General features: G+C 42.7%; 1 protein-coding gene across 4 annotated transcripts in view; it reads left to right on the top strand.

The window, feature by feature from the left end:
• The window catches only part of sbf1 (SET binding factor 1), a 71,755-nt gene that overhangs the window by 38,616 nt on the left and 5,322 nt on the right, over nt 1-27,817 (top strand). For 3 of the 4 annotated variants that reach the window (XM_044187010.1, XM_044187008.1, XM_044187011.1), the window contains 31 exons: nt 5,128-5,205; nt 5,850-5,963; nt 6,758-6,886; nt 7,656-7,754; nt 8,018-8,225; nt 8,655-8,767; nt 9,614-9,763; nt 12,882-12,950; nt 13,040-13,201; nt 13,408-13,673; nt 14,721-14,893; nt 15,012-15,085; nt 17,024-17,216; nt 17,359-17,486; nt 17,596-17,771; nt 19,283-19,419; nt 19,734-19,941; nt 20,073-20,269; nt 20,694-20,831; nt 20,951-21,046; nt 21,283-21,357; nt 21,899-22,071; nt 22,271-22,447; nt 22,574-22,675; nt 22,760-22,945; nt 23,993-24,119; nt 24,245-24,375; nt 24,556-24,900; nt 26,731-26,936; nt 27,374-27,461; nt 27,615-27,746. In XM_044187010.1, coding sequence (XP_044042945.1) covers nt 5,128-5,205; nt 5,850-5,963; nt 6,758-6,886; nt 7,656-7,754; nt 8,018-8,225; nt 8,655-8,767; nt 9,614-9,763; nt 12,882-12,950; nt 13,040-13,201; nt 13,408-13,673; nt 14,721-14,893; nt 15,012-15,085; nt 17,024-17,216; nt 17,359-17,486; nt 17,596-17,771; nt 19,283-19,419; nt 19,734-19,941; nt 20,073-20,269; nt 20,694-20,831; nt 20,951-21,046; nt 21,283-21,357; nt 21,899-22,071; nt 22,271-22,447; nt 22,574-22,675; nt 22,760-22,945; nt 23,993-24,119; nt 24,245-24,375; nt 24,556-24,900; nt 26,731-26,936; nt 27,374-27,461; nt 27,615-27,746 — 4,650 coding nt within the window. The remainder of the gene's footprint in view (nt 1-5,127; nt 5,206-5,849; nt 5,964-6,757; nt 6,887-7,655; nt 7,755-8,017; nt 8,226-8,654; nt 8,768-9,613; nt 9,764-12,881; nt 12,951-13,039; nt 13,202-13,407; nt 13,674-14,720; nt 14,894-15,011; nt 15,086-17,023; nt 17,217-17,358; nt 17,487-17,595; nt 17,772-19,282; nt 19,420-19,733; nt 19,942-20,072; nt 20,270-20,693; nt 20,832-20,950; nt 21,047-21,282; nt 21,358-21,898; nt 22,072-22,270; nt 22,448-22,573; nt 22,676-22,759; nt 22,946-23,992; nt 24,120-24,244; nt 24,376-24,555; nt 24,901-26,730; nt 26,937-27,373; nt 27,462-27,614; nt 27,747-27,817) is intronic. The other variant, XM_044187009.1, reaches the window with a different exon arrangement.

The following is a 27,817-nucleotide window of genomic DNA, read 5'->3' as shown; positions in this document are numbered from 1 at the left end:
GTACTTCAGCCAATAGTTGTTGTGGTATTTCAGTCTAGACCAAAGTGGTTGACTGAACAACCGTCATTGCCATCCCTAGAGAAATGCTGCTAACATGGCTTAAAAACTACTCTTTAATGTCAAAGTACCAGCTAGACCTAAGGAGAACAGTTATTTTCCAGCAAGGCAACAACCCCAAACATAAGATAGGAGTGGATTAGAAACAATGGGCATCATGCATGAAACACTCGTACGAACTGATTTGTTCTTAATTGGCTTATTCGAATTAGTGCCGCATTCACCAATTTTCTCGTATTTTGAATTTTGTCTTAGGCACAGACATAATAGGAGGAGTCATGTGCAATTAGTCTGCTTTTATCCAACCTACGTTTTTACTAATTGATTATATATTTCCTTACTTTGAAGCAATTTTGAGTTTGAAAATCCTATATAAATTACACTTCACAATTATGTTGACATTATCCTGTTTGAATCAGCAATTGGAATTATAATATAATTCAAAATGTATTCATACAGCCTAACGATATAATTAATGTAAATTAACTATTGATGCTATTATAGAACACTAATATCAATATGAACATCTGAAACTGCAAAACATTAAATTATGCCAATTGAAGGTTAATTTGTCTCTCTATATAATATGGTCAACTGGAACTGTAATCTTTTGGATGCTTTAGCGCGTCAGGCCCTTGGAAGAGAGCGTGTCTTTAGACAGCCTGCTGATATATTAGCAGAGACAGATGAATGGTTGTTGTCGCGGTTTAGATTACCACGGGTTGTGCTTCTACAAATGTGTAACTTGTTAGAACCCCACAGACAGACACAGTGATCCAACCCTGTTCCCTTAATTCCACTGCTGACGCTGTTAAAAATGATAGACTTTCCTTTATGGATCTTCGAAAGCAGGACTCGTAACCCGTGAAGTTCTTCTTTTTACTCTTAATGTCGTTTTCATGACTTCCTGACATATGAGGCAGTACGTGCAGCCTTATATGGTATTATTGGGGCGTTAATTATGCGAATTTGAAATTCTCGTGAACGCGCACACAATTACGCACATCATATTTACGCGGGTCATTTACACAGTTATCTGAAGTTAGGAGCATTTGCTGAAGCTGACATGGAAAGTTAAGAGAATATGAAAATGTTCTTGCATGAAAACCCAATGTCCAGGAAATTTGTTGTTCACTCCCTGTCTCCACGCAGCGTGACGGCACTTTTGAGACGTTTTGCAAAAGAAAATGGAAAGAAAATTGCAGTGTCCAGGTTGTGCAAAGCTGATACCAGCAGCAGTACAGCCTTGAGTCTAAGTGGATCAAGGCTGTACTGCTGCCTCTTATAAATATTGACTTTAGGGAGGTAAATACTGTTTGTTATATATCAGTTCTATAAATTATTTTATCTTTTATATTTAGAGAATTTTCTAGAAGTGTCTGCATTTTGACATTAGTCTTTTTCTGTTAATCAATATAAAAAGAAATCTTAGTTGACAGAAACTGTATTGTAATACAGGACTTACTTCTAATAGAGTATTTTTACATTGTTGTATTGTTACCTTTACCTAAGTGAAAGATCTGAATACTTCTTCCATCACTGTTGCTCTGCTTAAAATAAGATAAAATCATTTAAGGACAAACATTATGCATCCATCTTTTATATGAAATGGACTGCTTCTAGTTATCTTTATTGCCCTGGGTCAGTTGTGGGAAAATCCTCCTAATGTGTCTCAACCCTTCCTGGATAGTCTGGTTTGTTTGCTGTTGTTGTGACTCCAGTCGCTTGTAAAACATGATGATTCACTTTATTTGACTATTGTCTATAAAATTAGGAGAGTTTTCCCTCTGCTGGTTGCACAGGGTTGGAGTTTTTGGAGATGTGATGTCACTGAGGCAAAGGTTAGGATGTGTTTATTCTAGAGAGGCTGGAGCTGGCATTCACTGCTCTGTCTCAGCTTACATATGCCAAGTGTGTGTTTGGATGCTGTGAGGAGCCTACATTTTGGGAATCAAACATGCTCTTCCCACGGGCTCTCACCGTATTTGAAAAATATTGGTTATATAAGAAATGCATTGTTTGGTTTTTGTTACTTAAATAAAATAGGAGCTGAAGAGAAAGTCTCTCTCTGCAGATGTCAAGTAAAACAGCTACAATAAACTCTACATTTGCAGTTGAATGATCTGCATAGAAGAACTACACAATTAACAGACTCAGATATTTACAGCATGTCCTGCAGTTAAAAATGATGTCAATACAAACTACTACTCAAAACTTGCAAAATAATACATTATCATAATGCCTGGACAAATAATTCTAAGTTTTTATTTTGACTCATCTATGACAAAACTTCATAACATTACACATTTTCTTGTTTATGTTAACCCTGAAAAAGCAAAATAATAGTGATATTAAATTCCCACCTGTGGATACATTTGAAAAGGCCCCAATTGTCTCATCTCATCTTTTTAGCTTTGTCTTTCCATCCACACTAAGCCAATGAAAAATTTAACGTGGATGAATTTAAAAATGTCAGGTCAGGTATTGTGAGCTAAAATTGAGCTTTTTGAAAACACCAGTGTTGTCATGTAATGTGGTGTAAAACTGCTGTCTCAAGGAGCCAGCTCTTGCCCTACGAAATATGTTGAGGCATTTGTCTCTTGACTCTACATTTCATCTGGGTGGTAAACCTTTAGAAAAAAACAAGAAAAACTAGTGTGGACTGAAGATTTTCAACTTGTAAACAGCAGCATGGACATGACCTCAGCTATGTCCAATACTGTGCCTGACTCTGATCCTCAAACCAAAACAATGTCTTTGTCAAGTCTTGCTTCTTGGTCATAATTCATCTTACCACATCCACCATCTAACCTTTAATTCAATTCAATTTTATTTATATAGCTCCAATCCATAACAGAAGTTATCTCATTGCACTTTTCCTATAGAGCAGGTCTGGACTGTACTCCTTATAATATTAATTACAGACCCAATAAATCACACCATGAGCAAGCATTTGGCGACAGTGGCAAGGAAAAACTGTAGTTGTGTTGGATCAATAGTTCTCATCAATAGATCTGAGAATCCTTCACTTAGCCCAGAGAGCACTCTACCTCAGTCGTTAATTCAATTGAAATGAATCATTATTACTCTACTACGTCTGCTTCTCTGCAGTCACTTACTCTGCCTGTTGCCCTCTTATCTTCTAACACACAGACACAAGGCCTAGCCACAATACTTACTGCAGGACCTTGTGATGTGCTTCTTTTATGTTAATTATATCATTTTAATTATTTTGTTATCTTTAGTTTTTATCTATGCTGATGTCCTTTTTAAAAACAAGCCAATTAAAAGTGTGTGACAAACTGACTTAGTACAAGGAAATAAACCACAGTCCCCTATCTGATTTAATTTTGTCCCATGGATCCTATAAGAATTTTGTTTTTGAATTGTGTCAGGTCATGGAGAGATGACAATGGTTAGATTGAAACCTGTGATTACGGTGGTCATTGTTCTACATTGTCCAATTCCAAAAATATTCCTCATTTTGCTGGTAACCCTAACAGAATACCCTGAAGGATCTCTAAACCCAGTTTTAGACCTACTGTCCTATTTATACATTTATTTATATATTTCAGTCAAAATAAAATAAATAAATCTACAATCCCAACAGCAGTTTTTTTTTGTTCCTACCAACAGCTGTGTGTCAAAGTGTCCTCAAGCAGGACACTGAACCTCGACCCACTGACCGGGGCATCTGCTAAATGTCTAAGATGACAAGGCTCAAAATAAATTGATTTAATAAAAAAGCAAAGTGATTTTGTTGAGAAATCTGTGGATCATCCCACATGTTTTTGTGTTTGGGATTGTTTCGGTCTCTGGTTGCTCTGTGTGCTTTATGGCTTATAACCTGGAGACTCTTGTGTGTTGTGGTCCTTGCTCTGCATTGATGGAATGAGAGCTGGAAACGAGTCAAAGAGAAGTTCACTGGGTTATGGGCCTGTGTCCTCAGCCAGTAGAGCTGCGGTATGGACACCAACACCGGTTTGTTAAACTGTAGGATAGTAGCTCCAATTGAGCAGGTTTTGACCTGCTTAGTTAGTGGTGGATTTGCCTGGGTGGAAGACCCTAAAGGTATCAGCCAGTCCGATCAGCTCACACAGGTGGGACTGACCTTCACTGAAACAAGACACAAGGAGAGATAACTGCAAAGCTGGAAAACTGATCAGGGGATTTGTGTAGCAGGTCTTTAGTTTGTTGAATTGTCCGTAAATGTTCCCTGGGAAAGGTAGACGCTGGTTTGGGTGAATGTTGTGAGAGCGATCATGCTGTAGATTGTTGGGCAGCAACCGTGAACCAGGGCTTAGCTGTTGTGCTCCGCTTACAATTAGCTGAATGAATTTTCATGTAATTGCCTGAGACCAAAGGCTGTTTCCAATATAGTATTTGTTGATAGTATTTGTTGATTGGGCTCTGGATATGTTGCCGCTGCTACTGTGTCTCCACACTATAAAACATGGAGTCTAATTTTCATTAAAGCTAGACAAAAAGATGTATTGATGAGAATATTTCAATTGTTTCCACTTTTCTACAAGCTTTGGACCTAAAAGTGACAGTATCTTAACCCCCCCACATTTAATCAAGTTATTATTGTGACTACTATAGCCACTATGGCCTAAAATAGGGCTGCGACTCGTTATTATTGTCATAATAGATTAATCTGCCGATTTGTTTTCTCAATTCATCATTTTGTCTATAAAATGTCAGAATAGTGAAAAATGCTGGTTCTAATTTTCCATAGTCCATGTTGACATCTTCAGATGTCTTGTTTTGTCCAACAAACATTTTAAAACTCAAAGATATTCACATATCTTATGGGTTACCACTTTACTCACTTACAGGCAATCATTTTGAAATTCATCACATTATGATTTGATCCTATCCAAGGCCGTACCTGATAAGTTTCTGCTGGCACGCTGTCACTAGAAATCACTAGACTTATCTCTGGTCTTGACTCAGTTACCCCACCCCCTAAAAAAAATTCCACTGCTGCAGCAGGAACACGCTACAGTAAGAATGGCTATGAGAGTAGTTAGATAGTGATTGATGGTGGCTTCATTTTTGTTGTTGTAGATTTTGGATCCAGAGCTTGAAGTAGCTGATCATGCCTTTTCCCCACTCTCCACGCAAGCCTCCGCACCAAAGATCCAGGTAAGAAAAACACTCTGTCTGCTGTTAACCTGCTTTCTGTCTTCTCACAGTAGCTTTGTTCTCAAAAATGCAGAAAGTCGTCAAGTTCTGAGAAGCCTCATTTATATTGAGGTTTTAATAATGTTAAAGACTCTTTACCATATTTCTTGCGAAAAATGCACCAAATGGAAAAAGTTTTTCATTAGTTCTAGTCATCTTTGTACAGCATTTTTCTAAATGTAGCCAGTGAAGTCAGCACAATGACACATTCTGGGCAACACTTTTAAATAAGCATAAAGAATCACTGCAATCCAAGATGCCACCAGAATAAACTATTGGTACAGCCAAATTGTTCATAGCCTCAACCAAAAATGTTGTCTAAAGTTGGCAGATTTAGTCTGAAGTGTGTACGCTCTTGTAGATCTGATAGGCCTAATGTCTAACTAGCAAGGTAGGTTTTATATTTTATTCTTGTTGGCATGAAAAAGGTGTTAGAAGGTCAAAAATGTAACTGAATTAAATCTGCAGGTCCAGGATTCTTGAAGATTTCCAGACTCTGTGTCTAATTCAGTTCGTCATTCCATTATTCTCCAGTTTTGGTTTGTGTGTGTTGGCTTTAACTTGGTGTGTGTGTGTGTGTGTGTGTGTGTGTGTGTGTGCTTCAGGATAAGGAGATCCGCGGAGTCTTCCTGTGGCTGTTCGCCCGGCTCTTCCAGGGCTATCGCTGGTGTTTACACATCATCCGCATTCATCCAGAACCAGTGATCCGCTTCCATAAGGTCTGTAAACAGTACTGCATATGATAACAATTCGGACCAATCATCTGTGTGTTCTAAAGAGAAACAGTGAAATATGGGGTCCACTCAGTCATCGTGGCTATACCCGTTGGGACAAACATCCAATAGAATCATTACATGCAGAATTCTGCAGATACATTTTACACGTACACAGAAAAACACCAACAAATGCATGTAGAGCAGAATCAGGCAGATACCCACTGATAATTAACATTCAAAAGAGAGCGCTCAATTTTTTTAATCACTTTAAATCCAGCCCCCTAGACACCCTCCATTCCAAAGCCCTCCAAACCCAAGAGCTGAGCCCAGAAAAGAGTTCCCTATGTCAGCTGGTGCTGAGACTAACTGCCCCCCCCTCAGACTCTGACCAGTCTCACAACAGCAAACTTTCCAAACACCAATCAGAGGAAACCAAACAATGTAAAGAAACCTGTTTGGAACATTGGAAAGAAGAAACTAAAAGCCAAAGTAGATCAGAGCGGTATCTGGCCCTAAAAAGAGATTATGAATATCAGAATAGCAGAATATCTCTACTGTCCGAGACAGAAAGCAGAGACAGATCCTGACCGAGTGCAGGCTCAGTGACCACAAACTGGACATCGGAAAAGGAAGACACAAAAACTCCTGGCAACCAGAAGAAAACAGAATATGTGGTCACTGTTCGACAGGTGAGGCAGAGACTGCAAAAGTGTTCAAAGAGAGGCCGACAGTGTGTGTGTGTGCTGAGTTTCCTGAATGAGAACGGCATCACATTAGTGTAACGTGTGTTTCCACAGGCTGCCTTCCTGGGTCAGAGGGCGCTGACAGAGGACGACTTCCTCATGAAGGTGTTGGATGGCATGGCGTTTGCAGGCTTCGTGTCAGAGAGAGGGCCTCCTTACAGAGCCACTGACCTGTTTGATGAAGTGAGTGTGTCAGCACATTTTTTTTGATTGTGTTTACTTTTCTTTTAAAGGTGTGTGGTTAAGGACGGCTACAATCAGGACAGAAAAATCTTTGGTTTTGTTGATTTGTCAACACGTGAGCCTCTTTTACTGTTTCATCTGCCAAATTTGATTTCTACAAGGCCGAAGAACTTGGAGATAGTGATTGCTATTTGTCACACTTGAAGGTATAACAGACAATTTACAAACCATGGCTGTGTCCAAAATCACTCCATATTTACTATATAGTGCACTACAGTTACTGTCCACCATTTTATTTGAGTGTCTGAACTGTGAATTTATGCTCTATGTAGCGCCCTCAAAAACTCAAACAATGGAACTGCTAACAAACCTACAATGCAACCACTCCCATTTTGTAGATGCAAAAGTTACAGTCCAGCCACACTACACCTGTGATGAAGCAAAATGATGATGATTCATAAGTGTCCAAAATTTCCATTTACTGTTCACTATAGCGTAAACTACTGAGTTGGTCTTCAGTTACAATGAAAAGAGACCAAAGTATGAAGACTAGTGTCCATATTTGACTCACCTACCAAGGGCTGATGACAATATATCTGAAAATATTTTTAAAAATCATAATAATGAATGTTAATTATGATGTGTTTTTTCATTGGACTGACCAAAACTAAAAACAGATATCAGATTTTTGAACATACGTGGCTCAGATATAAGATATAGAGATAAAGAGATACAGATATAAGCTCATTTCTTTGTCCTGTTTCCACAGCTGGTAGCCAATCAGGTGGAGCGGATACGACAAGAGGAAGCCTGTCCACACAAAGTCATGAACCACGTCAAGGAGCTGGCTGAGCAGCTCTTCAAAAATGTATGTTCTCTAATGTGACGACAAATGGCATTTCTCAAGGAATACCTTTTAGTCCTGTTGTGTCGTCTTTCTTTCTCACGAGTTTCAACTTTTCTTTCCATTTTTCTTTTTCTCTCCCTTTCTCTAAACTAATGGCACGAGACATATCCCTCTCGCTTATAGCTCTGTTTTTGTTCACTTGCTTCTTTGTACTGTTCTCCTTTTCTCGGCAGTTTTTCACTTTGTCCCCTCTTTATTCTCTCTCTGTTGTTCCCTCCCTCTAGGAGAATCCTTACCCCGCCGTGGCAATGCACAAAGTCCAGCGACCGTCAGAAAACAGCCAAAGCACTGCACAGAATCAGACGCCCTTCCCTGCGCTGGATGACGTTGCAGTGCAGCTCTTCATCGACCACGCTGCCGCCAAGCTCAAGACTGCGCCTCCCGTGGTCAAGGCGGAGCTCAAGGGCATGGTGCCATCTGGGCCCCCACTGGGTGAGCTGGGCAGAGGACTGAGATGCTGAAAATGTGTTAATGTGTAAATTGGTAATTTGGTAAATTCCAGGTCTAAAAATGTTTCTATCAGATTAATTTGAAATAAGAAGACTGAAAAAAGCGCGCAGTTGTAAATAGAAAATGCGTAGCAGTGATGTTTTAAAAGACACCCAAAAAATGCCATTGGTTAGACAGAAGATGGTGAACACTTGACAAAAGTTTGTTGTAAGGCAGCAGGTGTTGGGTTTGATAGTAGCATTTGTAAAAAAAATTTTTTTTAAAAGTACCACCAAGTTCAACATCTCCACTTGCACCTCAAACTTCCTGTGTGACCTTTTCACTCAGACAGTCTGTCTCACAGTGTGTGTTTAATGGGGTTGAGCTCTGTGCTGCAGTGATGAATGAGTGTCTGATCCCATGTCTCCACAGGAGACATCGTGGACAGGAATGGCAACGTGATGGCTAACAGTGCCCGCAGGCTGGAGGTGGTCAGGAACTGCATCACATACATCTTTGAGAATAAGATGCTGGAGGCCAAGAAGGTAAGAGCGACGCATCTCTGCATGACCAGACTGACTGTTGAGGAGAGTTTTCTACAGTATGGTGAATTCTATCACCAAACGCTGCATACCTACTTAGCAGAAACAAAACGCTCTTAAGTACATTTTTGGCTCTAAACTTTTAAAGGCAGAATGAGTAGGATTTGTCAGTTGCTGTTTGTAAACACACAATTCAAAGATGGCCTTTCTTCCCCGCCTCAATGAGCAAGAGAGAGAAGCGAGCTAGAGAGTGTAACTGTGTATGTAACTGATTGTTTCACGGCAGTTACGTTCTAAAGCACAAATAAACACGCCTTCACGTCCGCAGTTGCTGGATTTTGTGTGAATGCAGCCGAAGCCAGGCTTCATCCTGTCCACTCTGTGTCCTCTCTGCTCTGTGTGTGAGTGTAGCTCAGCCCCGCACTCGGTCACACAGACAGAGACCAGGAGAGAGACGGGGACAGCGACGTCGCTACGTTTTTATATATTTAGAGTCCCGACCTCGCACCTTATATGCTGTTATTGGCTGGGGGCTACACACCACTGACCAAAGGCTGACGCCCAGAAATGTCCTGAACACAACAAAATAATAAGAAAATACAGGCAGACACACTTCTAGTGGCTCATATGTGATGATTGAGAGGGATTATTTTTGTGTGAGTCTATACATTGTGTTTTAGGAAAATCCTATTTGGTCTGCCTTTAAGTGTCTTGTCCCTCAAGAACTTACCTATGTTTTTTCAAAATTTGTTATTTGTCCTAATTTTGTGCTGTTGGTTTGATTTTTGGGAAGTGATCGAAAGTTCGGAAGTTTGTGATTCAGCTGTTGTTTTCATGTCCTCTGTCCAGTTAATGCCAGCTGTACTGCGGGCTTTGAAGGGTCGGGCAGCCCGGGTTTGTTTGACCCAGGAGCTCAATCAGCACGTCCTACAGAACCGAGCTGTGCTGGATGACCAGCAGTTTGACTACATTGTCCGAATGATGAACTGCACCTTACAGGTGAGCCTGCAAATATTAGAATATCACTAGAATCACATTTTTTTTTTTTAAATTAGATGTACCTCTTCATTAAATTAAATTAAATCAAATTTTATTTGTATAGTGCCTATTCATGCACTTTTCTTATGCAGGTCTAGCCCGTACTCTTTATAATATTATTTACAGAGACCGAACAATTCCCACCAAGAGCAAGCACTTGGCGACAATGCCAAGTCAAAATGTTTTTGCAAAATTAAACACCAACAAACATGGATTGAAGCTGAATATTTCGTTAGATAAAAACATGTACATTTTCTAAATGATTACATCTATCTTTTTTCAATAAATTTTGACTTCTGGACTTTACAATCCTCTGGAGTCATTGTAAATGTTTGGATCACATGGAAACTTTGTTCAGCCTTGATGTTACACTCTGGCATCCTCCATCAGCTGTGTCGGTGAGTCGGTGGCACGGTGCTACTAGCTTAAAAATACATGTGAAGTTCGCGGACGTAGTAGCTAAATCAGTCAATGGGGGGAAAAAATTTTTTTCAGCAGATATCTTAGTTACAAGATTTAGCTAGCAAGGCAGTTTTGTGTTTATATGTGTGGTATTTATTCAGTTTGGGAAATCCCACGATCTCTAGAAAGCATTAGCTCAAGTTGGCTGGCTGACTCAACAGGGACTAGAAATTGTCTCAGTTGCTAGGTCGTTACTTAGGGTCCGCCTGCTTGCTGGAGTAGTAAACTAGGTTTCATTACATAGTATTCCACTGATGTGATTGATTGTTTTCCAGTTATTAGAAAGACCCCATGTGTTTTCAGGGAAACGGAGATAACAGTAGCAAAAAGTTTTTTTTATTTTGAGAGTGAAATGCCCCACAATATGAATACATTTTGGTTATCTTTTATTTTGTTGGTAACTGTTGTATAATCACAATATTACACTCGCGGGTGAGCTTTAAGGTCATTATTGGCACGACAGTGATGCGGTCAGCATCGATGTCTGCATTTGCTTTAACGCCAATAATGACATTAAAGCACACCCTCTCGTGTAATATTGCTTAAGCCTACTCTTAAATGTGGAGATGGTGTCTGCCTCCCGAACCCAAACTGGGATCTGATTCCACAGGAGAGGAGCTTGATAGCTGAAGGCTCTGGCTCCCATTCTACTTTTGGAGACTCTAGGAACCACAAGTAACCCTGCATTCTGGGAGCGCAGTGTTCTAGTGGGGTAATAAGGTAATATGAGCTCTTTAAGATACGATGGTGCCTGACCATTAAGGGCTTTGTAGGTGAGGAGAAGGATTTTAAATTCTACTCTGGATTTTACAGGGAGCCAGTGCAGAGAAGCGAATATTGCAGACACATGATCTCTTTTCCTAGTTCTTGTCTGTACTGCATTCTGGATAAACTGAAGAGTCTTAAGGGACTTATTGGGGCAGCCTGATAATAAGGAATTGCAATAATCTAGCCCAGAAGTAACAAATGCATGGACTAGTTTTTCTGCATCATTTTGAGACAGGATGTACCTGATTTTTGCAATGTTACGTAGGTGAAAGAAGTCAGTCCTTGAAGTTTGTTTTATGTGGGAGTTAAAGGATAAATCCTGATCAAAGATAGCTCAGAGGTTCCTTACGGTGGTGCTGGAGGCCAGGGCAATGCCATCTAGAGTAACTATATCTTAAAATAATGTGTCTTGGAGGTGTTTGGGGGCAAGTACAATAACATCAGTTTTGTCTGTGTTTAACATCAGAAAATTGCAGGTCATCCAGGTTTTTATGCCCTTAAGGCATGCTTGAAGTTTAGTTAACTGATTAGTTCCATCTGGCTTGATCGATAGATATAACTGGGTATCATCCGCATAACAATGAAAATTTATGGAGTGTTTCCTAATAATATTGCCTAAAGGATGCATATATAAGGTGAATAGAATTGGTCCAAGCACAGAACCTTGGCATGGAAAATTGAAGCATGGCATGAAAACACAGAGATGTTGTCAGGTGAGGATATGACTGTATAACAAAGGATAGCAATATACTATTTTAATGATAGAGCAACTTAAAGTTTATCTTAAACTGCATATTTTGTTCTGCTACAGCACACAGATCCGTTCTGTACATTACATGTCCTGTGTCGTCTTTTGAGGGGGGAAAAAATGGTTCAAAAATACCCAAAAGGGACACATTTATATTTTGAATCTTTTGGTCTTATGAAGGCCCCTCTGTTTATCTCTAAACAAAGATAAAGAACTTCTTTGCATATAGTCTATTATGGTATTTCGCTTTGCACAATATTTGCATAAAGCAGTAATGCTTACTGTTTTAACATTGGTATGATGACTCAATGACAATGCTAACATGCTGGTGTTTAGCAGATGTTTATCATGTTCCCCATCGTAGCTTAGCGTATTAGCATGCTAACATTTGCTAACGAACACTAAACACAAAGTACAGCTGAGGCTGATGGGAATGTCATTAGTTTTGCAGGTATTTGGTCTTGATCCAAAGTATTGGGCACATCGCAATGTTGAACTGATGGTGGCACTAGATGAAAAGTCAAAGGATAACCAAAGTTATTACAATTCATTCTGAGGGTGACATGAATGCCCAAACCAAATTTCATGACCATCCATCCAATAGTTGTTGACATTTCACTCAAAGTCAAAAATGACAATCTTATGGTGGTGCTAGAGGAAAGGTCAGGGTTTCACCAAAGTCAGCAGGATTCATCCTCTGGGAACCCTGCATGTCTGTACATATTTTTACGGCAATCCATCTGGTAGTTGTGGAGATATATTTACGTCTGGACCAAAGTGGTGGACCGACCAACATTGTCATCCCTAGAGTCACACCACTAGCATGGCTAAAAAATAACTATTGAAAATTACTTTGACTTGATTTTTGACTGCAAAAAAGGATCCCTTGTTGGACTTTAATGATGCTAAAAGAGAAGTAATTTAGAAGCTCTAACATATGAGACCTTATTACAGATTTACAGATATGGGCTGCACAGTATAAAGAGGAGCACAGAATTTTAAGCAAGGCAGATACAGTGATAGATAATATATTTTGAATACAGTTCTGTTTTATGGTTTGCAAGATGTCACATCATTCATTGCTTATCTCTTTTTGTTAAGGACTGCTCGCATATAGATGAACACGGTATTGCAGCTGCCCTCCTTCCACTGGTCACAGCCTTCTGCCGAGTAAGTTCATAACCAGCCTCACTAAAGTCATTTCATGTGTCCAAGTGGCTTGTCTGCCTCATAAGTCTCTCCCTGTGTTTGTCTGACAGAAACTGGGCGCAGGCATCACTCAGTTTGCCTACAGCTGCGTACAGGAGCACATGGTGTGGACCACCATGCAGTTCTGGGAGGCCATGTTCTACAGCGACGTCCAGAACCACATCAGAGCTCTATACCTAGAGACAGAAGAGGGAGAGCAGCAGAACAGCTCTGTGAGCACCTACGTTGCACTCAATATGTTACCAAAGTTAACAAAGAAATGATGAATGATAGTCTTGCACATTGTAAAGCATTTTTGGAAGAAATCTGCCACCAATGCTAGTAGACTAATGAGTCAGTCTCCCAACCTGCTAAGCAGAGTGTCGTTTTTGTCTTGAGATGATTAATCATAAATGAACCTCCCTTGATTTGTTCTCAGGAGCAGCAGGACGGGTCAGGCAGTGGGAGGGAAATCAGCGCCCTGGAGCTGGCATCAGAGCAGAACCGGCTTTGGGTGACGCTCAGCAAGGAAATGCAGGCGGAGCGCGTGCAGAAGGAGGAGAGCACGGTGTTCAGCCAGGCCATCCACTACGCCAACAGGATGAGCTATCTGCTGCTGCCGCTGGACACCAGCAAGAACCGCCTGCTGAGGAGCACTGGCCTTGGAGACGTGGAGAGCGTCAGCAACAGCTACGTCACAAACAGGTACGAACAGCTGTCAGCCTTCATAGGGACTTAAAGGGATCAGACTTAAAAAAAGAACGAGAAAAATATTCATGTAGGCCTGTAAAGGACAAGTAAAGACTGGTTTGTGTCTGTCTCTTAGAGTTCACCTTCTGAAAAGGGCTGGGCAATATAGTCAAAATCACTATAACATTATTAATCAGTCAATCACAATATGGCAAATGTTTGCAAAATCACACATAAAAGAATCAAATTGATGTTCAAAGCAATGATCTTTGGTCCACTGTTATAGATTACATCAGACAAAACTGTTAAATAACAAATTTTCTTAGTTTATGATTACAATTTTGCTGAGAATCACTAATTTGTACAAAATAATTTTGTAAACCATTTTCATAACTTCATGACACAATTCCACTTAAAGTTGATACGCTAATATTAAATCATTGTGAGGCCCAAAATGATGTCCTACATTTTTTGTATATATATATAGATTGTAATTTTCTGCTGTCCCTAGCAGGAAAGTAAACCATATTTTGGATCTTAGTAGCACTTTTAAGATAGTATGCCTATGAAATGTAGCATTTTTTGACATAAGTATTTGTTTTAAAAAAAGTTTTAGTTCAAAATCTATTTACAGTCATGAAGATGAACCTTAATTTTAAAATCCCATGATCTGTTTGTAAAGCACATACATTTGGGCAACCAAGGGTTTGGGATATCTCCTGCCTCTAAAAACTGTCAGCATTCACAGTATATGGTGTTGACATTTCTCTAGAATTAGGAGGAAGTGATGTCATCACAGCCCAACACAATGACTCAGAAAATACAAAACAATAATGGCATGCTTGCACTACTGGTAATTGTAACATATTGAACACATAATGAGATCAAACATGACTACTTAAGCTTGCCATTCAGCCTATGAGGAGAAACTTTTTCTCAGGTTAAAAATCTACTTAACCTCCACTTGTTAAGGGTGGCTGGAGTGTGTGATGGGTTCATACAAAATGTAATCGAACTCACATAAAAGTTCAAAGAAGTTTTTTTATTTTTTTTGTCTTGTAGTATTGCAGGCAGCATGGCGGAGAGCTACGACACAGAGAGCGGCTTCGAGGATGCTGAGAGCTCGGATGTGGCTAACTCTGTGGTGCGCTTTATTAACCGCTTCGTAGACAAAGTGTGTAATGAGAGCGGCGTGACCAACGAGCACCTTAAGGCTCTCCACACCATGATACCAGGTATGGAGGCACCAGGACGTGCCACACTCTCTGATCTCTCTTTGTACCACAGAGAGCGCCACACCAAACTTCATGACTTCCGTCCTGCATCTTTATCCTTCTGTCCATGTCTTCGCAGATATTGTTCAGATGCACATTGAGACGTTAGATGCAGTCCACAGGGAGAGTAAGAGACTGCCTCCGATCCAAAAGGTAACCAATTCCTATTTTTACGTTCCACTGGACAAAGGCCATGCAGAACCCCAGCCAGCCCCGCCCACTCCCCTCTCCACCAATCCCTACAGCTCAGGCTCACAGTGTCACAGCAGGTACGTCTGTCCGCCAGAGACAGAACTGTGTGACTCACAGCACGCCTGAGCAGTGCATGCTGGGTGACTGCTCTCCCTTGTTGTGTCGTTTGGTCCCTGAAGCCCTACAGAGCTGAGTGCCTTCAGTCTGAAGGGTGCTGTTAGTCCTGCGTGCAGTGTGTCGGAGAGGGACGGTGGCTACGCTGAGCTTGACGTGACATGTTTTGTCATTTCACTAAAGACTTGTGAGATGTAACTGCTCAGCCCCCCGTTAGTGTTTTTCCATGTGAGCAGGTTTCTCTCCATCGTCTCCCTGCTTCTGCTCTCACAATGTCCTGTCATCATTTTCTTTTGTAGCATGCAAGTTCATGTGCTGATGAAGGCAGGATCAGTTCAGCTAGAGGATATGAGATTGGGGGCTGATCAAAAACACAAAAACATTTGTGCGCAATTTACAACTATTGGGGTCTCAGCAGTTGAATGCCTACAGAGGAAACTGTGTCCTTTTTCCGTTGTGTGACTGCAGCTGTAATGTGGACATATGTGGCATTAGGTGTTGTGCAACAGATTACAAAACATGAACAGGTTACCAAAGTTGTAATTCATTTACTATCAGAGGTGGAGTTCCTTAGGAAGCTCTCCAGGCCTCAGTGGGGGACAGGAAGTGATGTAAGGGGCCGGAGGACAAAGCCAGCTTCATATTTCATACTGTTGGCATTCAGAAAAGCTCAGCAGCCCACAGAGGCCTCTTCGTCTAAAAATGAGAGTCCTGTAATCCGGTTTTGGATCCTCGGGCACTCACTACAGTTTTTTAAGAAATATGTAATGAACATCCCATTGCATAAACACATCCAAATTAATATTATTATATATTTCTTTCTGTGTATTTGTCTTTTTGTTTGTAGCAACATCTCTGCCAAGATCCCACCAGTCCAGATCAACTGACGTGTGTGTTATGCAACAATAATACAGTCATGTCAACATTAGCCTCTGTCATGTTTCTGTCTAAACTTCCCAAACAGTGCAGGTCATCCAGCCAGTAACCTCAGCATGGTTGTGAAAGCATGAGATTATAATGCGTGCAGTGGTAGTTTGGTCTTGAAATGTATATACTGTAGGGCATTTCATAGATGGAATTAGGAATAATGGTAATTAGTATTGTCTGCCACACTATCGGCATTGTTTTAGTGTCAAACTGCGCAGCCTTATCCTGCTGGACCGAAGTGTCTACACAGGGTTCCCACTGAAGTGTCAGGCGGTTTACAGGGTTTTTAAAGTCAGGAAAAGTCAGAGATCTTGATAAAGTTTTTGGCTCCATCTGTGAATATCACTGAGTTTTACAAATTAGAAGCTTCACAGAAATTGTTTTACACCTCCTTTTCCAGTTTAATTGCTAAATTGTTCTGGAAACCAGACTGTTAGGATGGAAATATTTGGATAAAGAATCTTTATAAATGTAAAAATTTCACAAAAAGTTTGAAACATTTTGGAAAACTCTTGTTTTCTGAGTAGATGTATGTACTCATTCTTTCAGTTTTTAGACTTCGCCATCTCTCATACATGTAGGAGTAGCCTGAATCTATAGAGTGAAGGCAGTTTGTAGCAGCACCACCATCTAACTTTTTTGCATGAAACTGAAAGACTGAAAGAAAGAAAACAAAAGAAAACAGTCCGGAATCTTGAAATTGTGCAGGAACTCTCCAATTCTATCATGGAAAATAGTGACATTTTACATTAGTGCCACAGTCGGAATCCTCCATTTTCACTTCTCGACTCAGTTCATCCTCTTTTCCACTGCTGCATCATTAATCCTCCTCTCTTCCTCTGTCCTGTCTCTGTGCAGCCCAAGCTGCTGAGGCCGACGCTGTTGCCTGGTGAGGAGCTGGTGATGGAGGGCATGCGGGTCCACCTGATCCCTGACGGCCGCGAGGAGGCCACAGGGCTGATGGGAGGTCCGCCTCTGCTCCCTGCCGAGGGCGCCATCTTCCTCACCAACTACCGGCTCATCTTCAAGGGCACGCCCAACGACCCACTGGGTGAGAGATGATACACACACACACACAATTTTGAAAGGCCTAAACTTCTGCCTGTTTCCATGACAGTTTTGCTGACAGGTTTGGGTCAGGTCTGTGGGTCCTCTAAACCCATGCTCTTTGTCTGTGCATCTTCCTCCTGCAGTGGGTGAGCAGGTGGTGACTCGCTCGTTCCCCATCGCCTCTCTGACCAAGGAGAAGAGAATCTCAGTCACTTTACCCATGGACCAGTTTGTCCAGGAAGGGCTACAGCTACGGTCCTGCACCTTCCAGGTACTCTTACATTCTCAGCTCCTATCACAAATAAACCAGCCCCTCTTACTGTCTTTCTTTGCTTGCTGTTCTTTTCCTCTGATTTCACTGTTTCTCTGTCTATTTGTAGCTGATAAAGATTGCGTTTGACGAGGAGGTCGCATCAGACCTGGCTGAGGTTTTCAGGAAGCACATGCACAAGCTGCGCTATCCTCAGCACGTCCAGGGCACCTTCGCCTTCACTGTGGGTCAGTGTGGGAAGATGGTGGTGGAGCACAAGACCAAGGACAAGAACCAGTCGCTCAAGTAAGGAACCGGTGATATACAATGAATGAATTTGTCAGTGCACGAAATGTTTTTATGCAAGAGAAACTAAAGAACTACAAAAACTTTTGCTCCAGTGAACCATTCATCAGCAACACAAGCACTCTGGAACTGACAGGCTATTAAATCACTCATAACCTTTGACTCCGTCACATCCTGTGGGTCAAGAACAGAGCGTCCATTAGAACATATACACTTACAGTGTATTGCGTAACCAAGGTGGTAAAACCAAGGGCTTGTTTACATCAAGTAAGTCTGGAGTTGGTTTAAACGGTGATGGTACCAGATTTGTTCAGTAATGTGTTAACATGTGAGGCTTAGTTTTCCTTCAAGTGAACTTTGGTGCGGTTCATTAGGGAAAATCAAGTGGACCAACTATGTTAACAAAACACAAGCTAGTTAAGTACTTGTCAGTTTGTGAACACAACCTGGTTTCCTTGTGATTTGGCTGTATGAACCTAAACAATGTGTGTGCTAAAAGGAAGCTTTCACTGCACCTTCAGAAACAGGACCGGGAGTTGCCTTTATTCTAGAAAGTGTATATTCACGAGCTGAGCGTGAGTGTGAAAACATGCTCTCAGGTCTGCAGAGTGAGTGGAAAGCAGCTTCATTCTCACTGGCTGCATCTTGTTCCATTTCCCTCTGAGCCTTGGCTCCGTATCATCCACGCCGCAAACTTTCAGTATAATTAGTTTTTAGTGTCATCTTCTAATGTCCCATGCTGCTCTAACTGCTGTAGGAGCAGCAACAGTGAAGCTGAATATGATGCCTTGAGAAAAGACAGCTGTAATCTTCCTCTGTTCTTTCCCTTTTGTTTTTAATCACCATTTGAGTCAACGTGACCTTTGGAGTAATGTTTTAGTTTTTTGATAAATTTATTGGTAAATGTCCTGGTCTAGACACAATGTGACTTTAGTTTTTTTTATCTCATACCTTGAGACCTGTTTCTTGTCTGTGTTCTTTTTTATTTGTCTCCTCTTTATTCAAAGTCTCAGCAACCAACTCTCAGTCCCCTTCCAACCCCCTGATCTCTCTCTCTCTCACACACACACACACACACACACACACAGTTCTTCCCTCTTTCTTTTCTGGAGAATGAAAGGAGCTGGAGAGAAGCCTTTGAATAATTCATCAGTGGAAAATTTGGCAGCCGTTTTTTCGGCCCTGTTGTTTCCATCTCTGCACTGTGTGCGATTAAAAAATCTTCCATTCAGACATTAATTCAGACTGGGGCCGTGTGGCATGCTAAACCAGCAACACACCAGTGAATTCATGACTAACGATTATGCACGGAGACGAACACCGAGTCAAATCAGCTCATTGTCATCTGGAGTTGGACACGGCTTCATATGTAAATGCACATTTGTGTTCCAAAAGATCCAACAGGAAGTGGATGCCATGTGACTTTGTATGGAATATGCTGCAGAATAGGCACAGTGATGTATTTTAAAAATGCCCTTGCCCTTTTCTTTCCCTCTCTGTGGCTTTTTAAGGACACTTTCCAAAAATCTGGTGAAGAGCGCCAAGAGGACCATCGGCCGGCAGTATGTGACCAGGAAGAAATATTCTCCCCCCACCTGGGAGAACAGGAGCAGCTTCCAGTCAGAGCTAGATGAGGATGAAATCTCAGGTAATCGCAGTTTTATGCTCATTTCAGGCCTTCTCAGATTTTTACATTGATGCAAAGGGCTTGCACTTTATATGGAATTTTAACTAGTTTTACCACTTACACGTCAACTGACATTTCTACTGCTTTCATCTCTTACACTTTAAATGACAATTTATCTTTCACTCCAATTATTATTCTCTGAGAGTTATTTACATTAAATACCAGATTAATGTATTCAAAAATACAAAAAACCATAGCCATATTAGTTCAGGGAATATAAGTCCTTGTTTTTGAAACGTGGACCGTGCAGTAAGTTCTCCTGTGTGCCTCCACAGTTTCAGAGGAAGTGGACCAGAGCTCCCTTACCCTGTCCTCCACCATCCGCTCATCTGACAGACAGACCATGAGTAACGTTGTGGAGCGTGCCTGTTGTCGTGACTACCAGCGCCTAGGTCTGGGCACGCTCAGTAACAGCCTGACACGTTCTAAAAACGAGCCTTTCAGGATTTCGACTGTCAACCGCATGTACACTGTCTGCAGGAGGTGAGACCACTGGAAGACAATACACAGAGATGAGGGGCGAGAGGTTGGAGTCATATATGGATAGTATCTCTCCAGTGCTTAATACAATGTGTGTGTGTGTGTGTGTGTGTGTGTGTGTGTGTGTGTCACAGCTATCCCGGCCTGCTGATTGTGCCTCAGAGCATCCCAGACACGACCATCCACAGAATCTGCCGCTGCTACCGGCAGAATCGCTTCCCTGTGGTTTGCTGGAGGAATTCACGAACCAAGGCCGTCCTGCTGAGGTCTGCGGGCCTCCACGCAAAGGGGGTGGTGGGCTTCTTCAAGTCCCCTAACGCCCCTGCTTCAGGTAAAAAAACCAAAATCTAGTTTAGGCATCTAGTTAATAATTTATATATGGATGCACCTTTATAGTGCCAGGGAATGTTGCTGGTTATTTTTCAGGAATGTCCTGCTTCATACGCATGTCCACTCATTTCCTCACCAGTCCTTAAATGTTAGCTGCCTTGACTCTACACTCAGAGGAGTGAGCTGTAGTAAGGAGTACTGGGGTCAGATGTCATGATTACAAACTCTTACTCTCACCCCAGTGGTAGGGACAGAGATAAAAGCTTGGGGAGAGTATTTTTTGTCTTGCCTTTGTCAAAGAATATAGAGGAAGAACTGCTATATTTTGCAGCTCGTATGTGACTAAAATTTACCTGTAACAAAAAAAAACCTTGTTACTTACCTGAAACATACAGATTTGTTAATGTGTTTTCTTTTCTGTGCAGTGCCCTCCCAGGCAGACTCCACCAGTCTGGAGCAGGAGAAATACCTGCAGGCCATCATCAGCTCCATGCCTTCTTACAGTGAGAGCAGCGGCAGGAACACGCTCAGTGGCTTCACCTCCACACATATGAGCACCTCCGGTGGGTGGACTAACACACACACACACACACACACTGCCATGACATGTCACTGTCAGAAGAGCCTCACCGGTCACTGGGGCTGTGGGGGTCACAGAGCTGATGGTTTCATCTTTCCACAGACTCCTCAGATAAGCTGAGGCAGCCCAAGATCGGCGCACTGATGAAGCAGGTGATGGGTACCAAGGAGGATGTTCCTGGAACCTTCAGCAGAGGAGGTGAGACCCGTCTGTGTGTCCCCACGCTGCTCCTGTAGATTCTCTGTTGGTTTTAGTTAGTCTGTTGCAGTCCTGGTTTCAAAACAAAATGTGTGAATTGTGTCTTAAATCTCTTACTAAAACTGGGACTGGACCACGAGGATGACGAACGAGTTAATGCATCCCTTGTAGCTCATGTTTAGGATGTGTGTGTGTGTGGTGTTGTTTAACGGGCCGTCTCTGTCGTTTGACCTCAGCTCTGGGTCAAAGGGCGAAAGTCATCTCCCTCTCTCAGCCCAAAGTGTCTGGCAAGGCCAGGAACCCTACTAGAGGTACAGTAGGCCACGGCCCCTCCACTCCTGTCTAACCAATCAGATCTCTTTAACAGTAGCGTCAGTGTGTTTGGCGTGGTTCCTGAGAGTGTGCTGTCTCTGCGGACTAATGGTCTGTTGTTATTGCCTGTGTTTACCAGAGAGCTGCTGTGTGTGCATGCTGCTGCTGCAGCTCTGCTGTCTGACGCCCTGTTCGTTGTTTCCTGTTTGATTCTTCTCAGCTGAATGTCAGCAGCAATCCGTCCACCCTGTCTCATTATAATGTAGCTGTCATTGAGCTAGATGTAGCAAACTGGAATGGGTAGTTTTCAGTCAATTCTGCCTTATTTACCAGCATGGCTATTAGTAGCTGTGGACATTATACACATCAGTGTGTTTTAAAGGATCATTCCGGTTTATTACAACTTGACTTGCAACAAACTGGAACGATCCTTTTAATGGCTGTTTATCATGGAAAGGACTCCCATGTGAGGTTTGTTGGTTCAGTTTTCACGATTCCTTTGAAGACTCTACTTTGTCTGTGTGTATGTGTTTATCGCAGGTAAATGGGGCAGTATCCGGGGCAGCGGGCGTCTAAGTGCCTACAACCCAGACGTGGGGACGCGTCTGGCAGGGAAAGAGTCTCCGCAGCCCAACGGGGGGCTGAGCGAGGCGCTGTTCCTCCGCCAGCAGAAGGCCTACCTCTACATCATCGGAGACAAGGCCCAGCTCAAAGTAACCAGTGGCACATAAATTAACGTGATGTTTAGCGTGTTAACTGGGATTAATGGCTAGGAAGAGAAAAAAAGCGTTGCCGAAGATAAAAAAAAAAAAAAACAAAAGTAGGAGGAGGTGTATGAATCTGCTTTGAAATTCCGTGGTTCTGGTTGGGAGTTACCAGTATTAACTTGGATGGTGGTGTTGTTGTGTTCAGGGAGGGAAGCAGGACTCGTTCCAGCAGTGGGAGGTGGTTCCCATCGAGGTGTGTGACGTGCGGCAAGTGAAGAACAGTTTCAAGAAGCTGATGAAGGCCTGCGTGCCGAGCTCCCCGACCTCTGACCACAACATGACCTTCCTGCGCTGCCTCGAGGAGTCCGAGTGGATGGCTCTGGTTAGTGCTCTCTGCTTTTCCATCATTGTCTGTGTGTGCGCAGGACAGTCCATCTACTGTCCCAGCTCATTTTACTGACCCTGTGTGTGTGTGTGTGTGTGTGTGTGTGTGTGTGTGTGTGTCCAGCTACACAGGGTGCTGCAGGTGTCTGTCCTGGTGGTGGAGCTTCTGGATACGGGCTCGTCGGTCATGGTCAGCCTGGAGGACGGCTGGGACGTCACCACTCAGGTTTGACCGACACCCATAAACTTTAACGTTATTGCTGAAAATAGTTCTCTGAGCAAGGCTCGGCGTGACGCGCTGTGTGTGCAGGTGGTGTCCCTGGTGCAGCTGCTGTCCGATCCGTACTACCGAACCTTTGACGGCTTCCGGCTGCTGGTGGAGAAGGAGTGGCTGTCGTTTGGCCACAGATTCAGCCACCGCGGAGCACAGACGCTGGGCAGCCAGAGCAGCGGCTTCACCCCCGTCTTCCTGCAGTTCCTCGACTGTGTACACCAGGTGGGTCTGCAGTGCTGCATGTGGGGGATCGTGGTGCTGTATTCATCATGAGAGAGGGCAGCAGAAGGGCAGTATTGAAAGGATGCCATCTGACTCAAGACTTTGAACCTAAGCACTCACTTAATGAATGTGATGTACAGCTTGGTTTTCTGCTGGACATCCTTAGTGCTTTCGTTGCTACAATGCAAATGATGTTTTCGAACATCAAGGTTTATTTCCTGTTGTGCTGATCAGTGACGTGGGTTCTGCCCTCTTATTACACACAGGAAGTGTTTCATTTAGCTTCAGTGGCCCCACTGTCTGACACTTGTAAGTATTCTGACAAATCAGAGCTCTGATCACAGATGACCGTGTTGTAGTTGTTTCCGCTCTCCTCTGTGCTGTATGAAAATGTCACCTTTATAAAGAAGAGGAACAAGTTGTAATTGAAAGCACACGCTAACAAAAAGTTGCCGCTTGTGCTGGTAGCCAGTATACAGTGATTGCAGTTCTTACATGAAATAATAAAGAGATGACATACAGAAGAACAAGAGTAAATTATTGTGTAATGTGTACAAGCGTTAGTAGCGTTGCACTGCAGCTGATTTTCCTTTGAAAAGAGGACTTTTCCCCCTCAGAGAGGAACAGAGGGTTCATTTATCGCACTGAAGTAAGAGACTGAAATCACATTGACAGGATGTCCTTATTAGCGAAGAACAAGTTGAATGTAACCTAACGTACGTCCCTCATACTTTCCAGTGGGTTTTTAGACCAAAGGAAAATTGGTGGTGCGATCAAACTTGCACTAAATCTCCATAAGCCGACTTTTAGTTTCCACATCCACGTAGCCACGGAGGGCCGTAGGGGTCTGCGTGACGTAAATGTCACCATCTGTCCATAAGGGTCCGCAGGGATCGTCTGCATGCAGCCCAAAATGTATGACCGTGTAAGATGCATGCAGACACCCTATGCAGTATAAACGGAACTACGTTAGCATCCCTGGATGGACTATATCCGCCCCTTTAAACTGTAACCTTGACCTGTGTTTCTCTGTCCCTCCACCCTCAGATCCACCTCCAGTTCCCCATGGAGTTTGAGTTCAGTCAGTACTACCTGAAGTTCTTGGCCTACCACTACGTGTCCAACCGCTTCCGCACCTTCCTGCTCGACTCTGACTACGAACGCATAGAGCTGGGTATGAACATTTGTCTGAAGTGCTGTTGTTTGTTTTTGAGGAACTGTAACACCGCTTCATCTTCACAAACACAGTCATAGTCACAGAGAGTGTCTGTGTTCCTGACGAGCCCTCTGTGTGTGCAGGAGTGCTGTATGAGGAGAAAGGCGAGAGGAAAAGTCCTCAGGTGTGCAAGTCTGTGTGGGACTACATTGACAGACTCAACAAGAAAACACCCATCTTCTACAACTACATGTTCTCTCCCGAAGACGAGGAGGTGAGACCGCCGCGCTCGCACCCAACAGGGAATAAAATGTGACCAGCTACAGTAAATAGAAGGATAGACAAACTTAGCTCCTAAATATTTCATACATATAAGTGTATTCATTCATAGAAGCATTTAAACAAAGGAGACTCATTAGTTGGTCAATTTAAAGTAAGTAATTGTGTGTTTCAGGTGCTGCGGCCATACACCTTCATCTCCAACCTGAAGGTATGGGAGTTCTACATGGAGGAGACTCTGTCAGAGGGGCCCTCCTACGACTGGGAGCTGAGGGGCCGCCAGGAGCGCGTGGCGGAGGAGACGCCAGAGAAACCCGACACGAGCGGCCCTAAATCGCAGCGATGCATTGTGTGGCCGTGCTACGACAGCCTGAGCAAGGTGGTGCCCGACGCCATCACCAAGCTGCTGCAGGACCTGCAGAGTCTGGAGGCCGAGCTCGGACAGACGTCAGAGAAGTGGAAGGACACGTGGGACAAAATCAAGACCACGCAGAGATCTGAGGCCAAACTGGAAAGCAAGGTGAGACCAGTGGTTTCGTTTTATGTTTTTGTAGCTACTAAACTGCACAGAAATGCAGTTAACACGCTGGTGGAGTGTATTCATGTGCAGTATTTTGGAAAAACTCCTATTGAGCAGATTAGCTTGTGAATGCAACACTGTAGTAGGAACTAGTCATGATCGCATTGTAATTAATTCATTTGTAATATACTTACACGTACTGTATGTTTCTTAAGCTTTGTAGTATTTACAGTATTCTCATTGGTAGTCAAAGGAACAAAAATCCGCCCCTCAGAATGCAGCACAGAGAACACACATCGACACGCTGCCAGACCAAAGTAACAACACATGAATCAAATCAAGTCACGTATGTTGGACATTATTTATTAATCTTACTAAAAGAATCAAGAAAGTGGCCCCACATTTTTAAAGAAGCAACAGAGAAGTTTGTTTTCCAGAAACAAATCTTTTCCATTTGAATGGTAGAAGCCGTTCAATTATTATAAAGAGTTCGGTCTAGAGCTGCTCTATAGGAAAAGTGCAAGAGATAACTTGTTATGAATTGGTGCTATATAAATAAAATTGAATAGATAAACATCTGTTGAAGGAAGGAGGTGAAGATCACCGGTTCATCTCTTTTTTGCTGCCACCATTCCAAACTGCAGCTTTGTTCAGTCACTGATAAACACTGTGAAGCATGGGACAAAGCCAAACTGAATGGGGTCAATGTGCCCCATTATAGTACATCTGGAACATAATAAAGAAATAACAGAATATTTTAATAATGAAGCATGTGTGTAAATTGTATCTATTATTAATGGAACATGAATTCAGTGTGTTCCTTGGAAAAAAAAGAGACCAATTTGGAAATCAGATGTTGGGAATTAGATGACTTATTTAAACAGGGTTCGTACAAAGTTTGGAAAGTTGTGCATGCACACTGAGGGCAGCTAGCTAACTATTGTACCTGCACATCAGCTACTAGAGAACAGGTGGTTCTTGTTAGCGCTTTCGCAACATGCTAGGCTGTCGTTTTAATGACAACTGGCTGGCTAACGGAAAATATAAAAAATGGCTTCAGAGAGGAGCCACCTTTATTCATAGCTAGATAATTCCTCTGTTGATCCCTTACTCTGGAACTTTAAAACATTAAATAATCATGACCAAAACTTACAATCAGAGTTAATATGAACAGCTGGTAAAATGAGCAAAGTGACAATACATTGATTGCTGTGGGTATAAAGGAATTCTGTAAACTTTATTTTTCACAATTGCATTTATAGTATCAATTTAGATGTGATGATAAAGGCTTTGAGAGTCTGGAAATGTTTTGGTTTAGGTACCTTGAAAGTACTTGAATTTGACTCTTTAAAAGCTGTACGAACGCTGTTTAAACTATCAAAGAGCAGATGTTGCACATTATTACCTGTTTACAGTAATCCGTTGTGCCTCTGTCTCTGGACTGTCAGCCTCTGACAGGCTGTTTTAAATAAAAGGTAAACACAAAGACAAATGGTGGGAGATGTATTCCACTGACATCTTGTGGTGGAAAGCAGGATGCACTCACGGACTTTAAGGAGCATACTGTGGTGTGGTGCACATTTTCAGCACCACTGACCATTTGTTTAAGCATACTGAAGGTTTAGAGGAGTTAGTGTTTTCCTACGTCCCAGCCAAGCTGTTGTTTTGTTTTCAATACAGTATGTAAAGCAACGTGAGCTGAGTAAAATGTCACATACGGGTGTTGTTGCATGGAAATGACTACCACCTGGGTTTCTGAAAACATTCCCTCTGGGTCACCGATTCAAACTCTCACGGAACCCTTTCCTTCCGTCTCTCCTTCCTCCTCAGCCGTCGTTCTCCAGCTCCTTGCTGATGTCGTCCAACCTGAGCCACCAGCGGCGTTCCCAGGGCGTCTACCTGCAGGAGAGCGGTGTGGGATCCTCCATCAACCTGGCTCTGGACTGTGAGGCCAGCGCCACCTCCACGCCTGTCGCAGGCCGGCCCAGCACCAGCACGCTCTACAGCCAGTTCCAGAGCACCGAGAGCGAGAACAGGTCTGCACCCACCGTACTTGCTTTTTTACCAGGACACTGGGAGGAGAGCTGCTCTGTGTGAGGATTTGTAATGTTTCTGATCAACCCACCTTGCTCGAGTGTCCCTGAGAAAGACAGCACATGGCTCCCTGTTCCGCTGCTCTATGAAGGGTAGGAAAGCAACGGACAGGAGACAGAGGCCTCATTTGTATACATTAAATAAAGGCATCACTTGGTATACTGATTGTCCCACGTTATGTTAAGGGATTACTGTGCGAGGCATATCAGGCAGTGAGGAACCAGCATGGCTGTTTGATCAACAACAAGGTGCAACAGTGGTCAGATATCACCCCACAACTCAGCTGTCACCAGTTGGGCCCCTGTGAAAATACCAGTGTCAGATAAAGCCCTAAAATGTCAAACATCTCTTCATTTTTGCTTTGACCTTCTTCCATCAGGAGTTTCGAAGGCATCCTGTTTAAGAAAGGGGCATTGTTGAAACCATGGAAACCACGGTGGTTTGTGCTGGACAAGACCAAACACCAGGTGAGACGGAGGGGTGCTGAAAATGAAACTGGAGCAACGATTGAATTTAACGTTCAAGCCCACAAGAACGACTCTCACGGAGCAAAATATTTTTAATGGCTATATTTAAGTTTATAATTGCCTCTGTCTCTAACGACGCATTCCTGTCCTCAGCTGAGATACTACGAGAGCAGGCAGGACAAGGAGTGTAAAGGGGTGATCGAGCTGGCCGACGTGGAGTCTGTCATTCCAGGAACGCCTGCCATGGGAGCGCCGAAGAACATTGAGGAGAAAGCCTTCTTTGATGTAAGCTCACCTTCACTTTGTTTGTTGTTGTCGCTTTCGGGCGTGGGGTCTGCTGCTGTCACATCATGTAG

The sequence above is a fragment of the Siniperca chuatsi genome, linkage group LG23, assembly GCF_020085105.1.
Source record: "Siniperca chuatsi isolate FFG_IHB_CAS linkage group LG23, ASM2008510v1, whole genome shotgun sequence".
Taxonomy (NCBI): Eukaryota; Metazoa; Chordata; class Actinopteri; order Centrarchiformes; family Sinipercidae; genus Siniperca; species Siniperca chuatsi.
The sequence above is the reverse complement of the archived record's forward strand: the minus strand, read 5'-3'. Positions and strand labels throughout refer to the sequence as shown.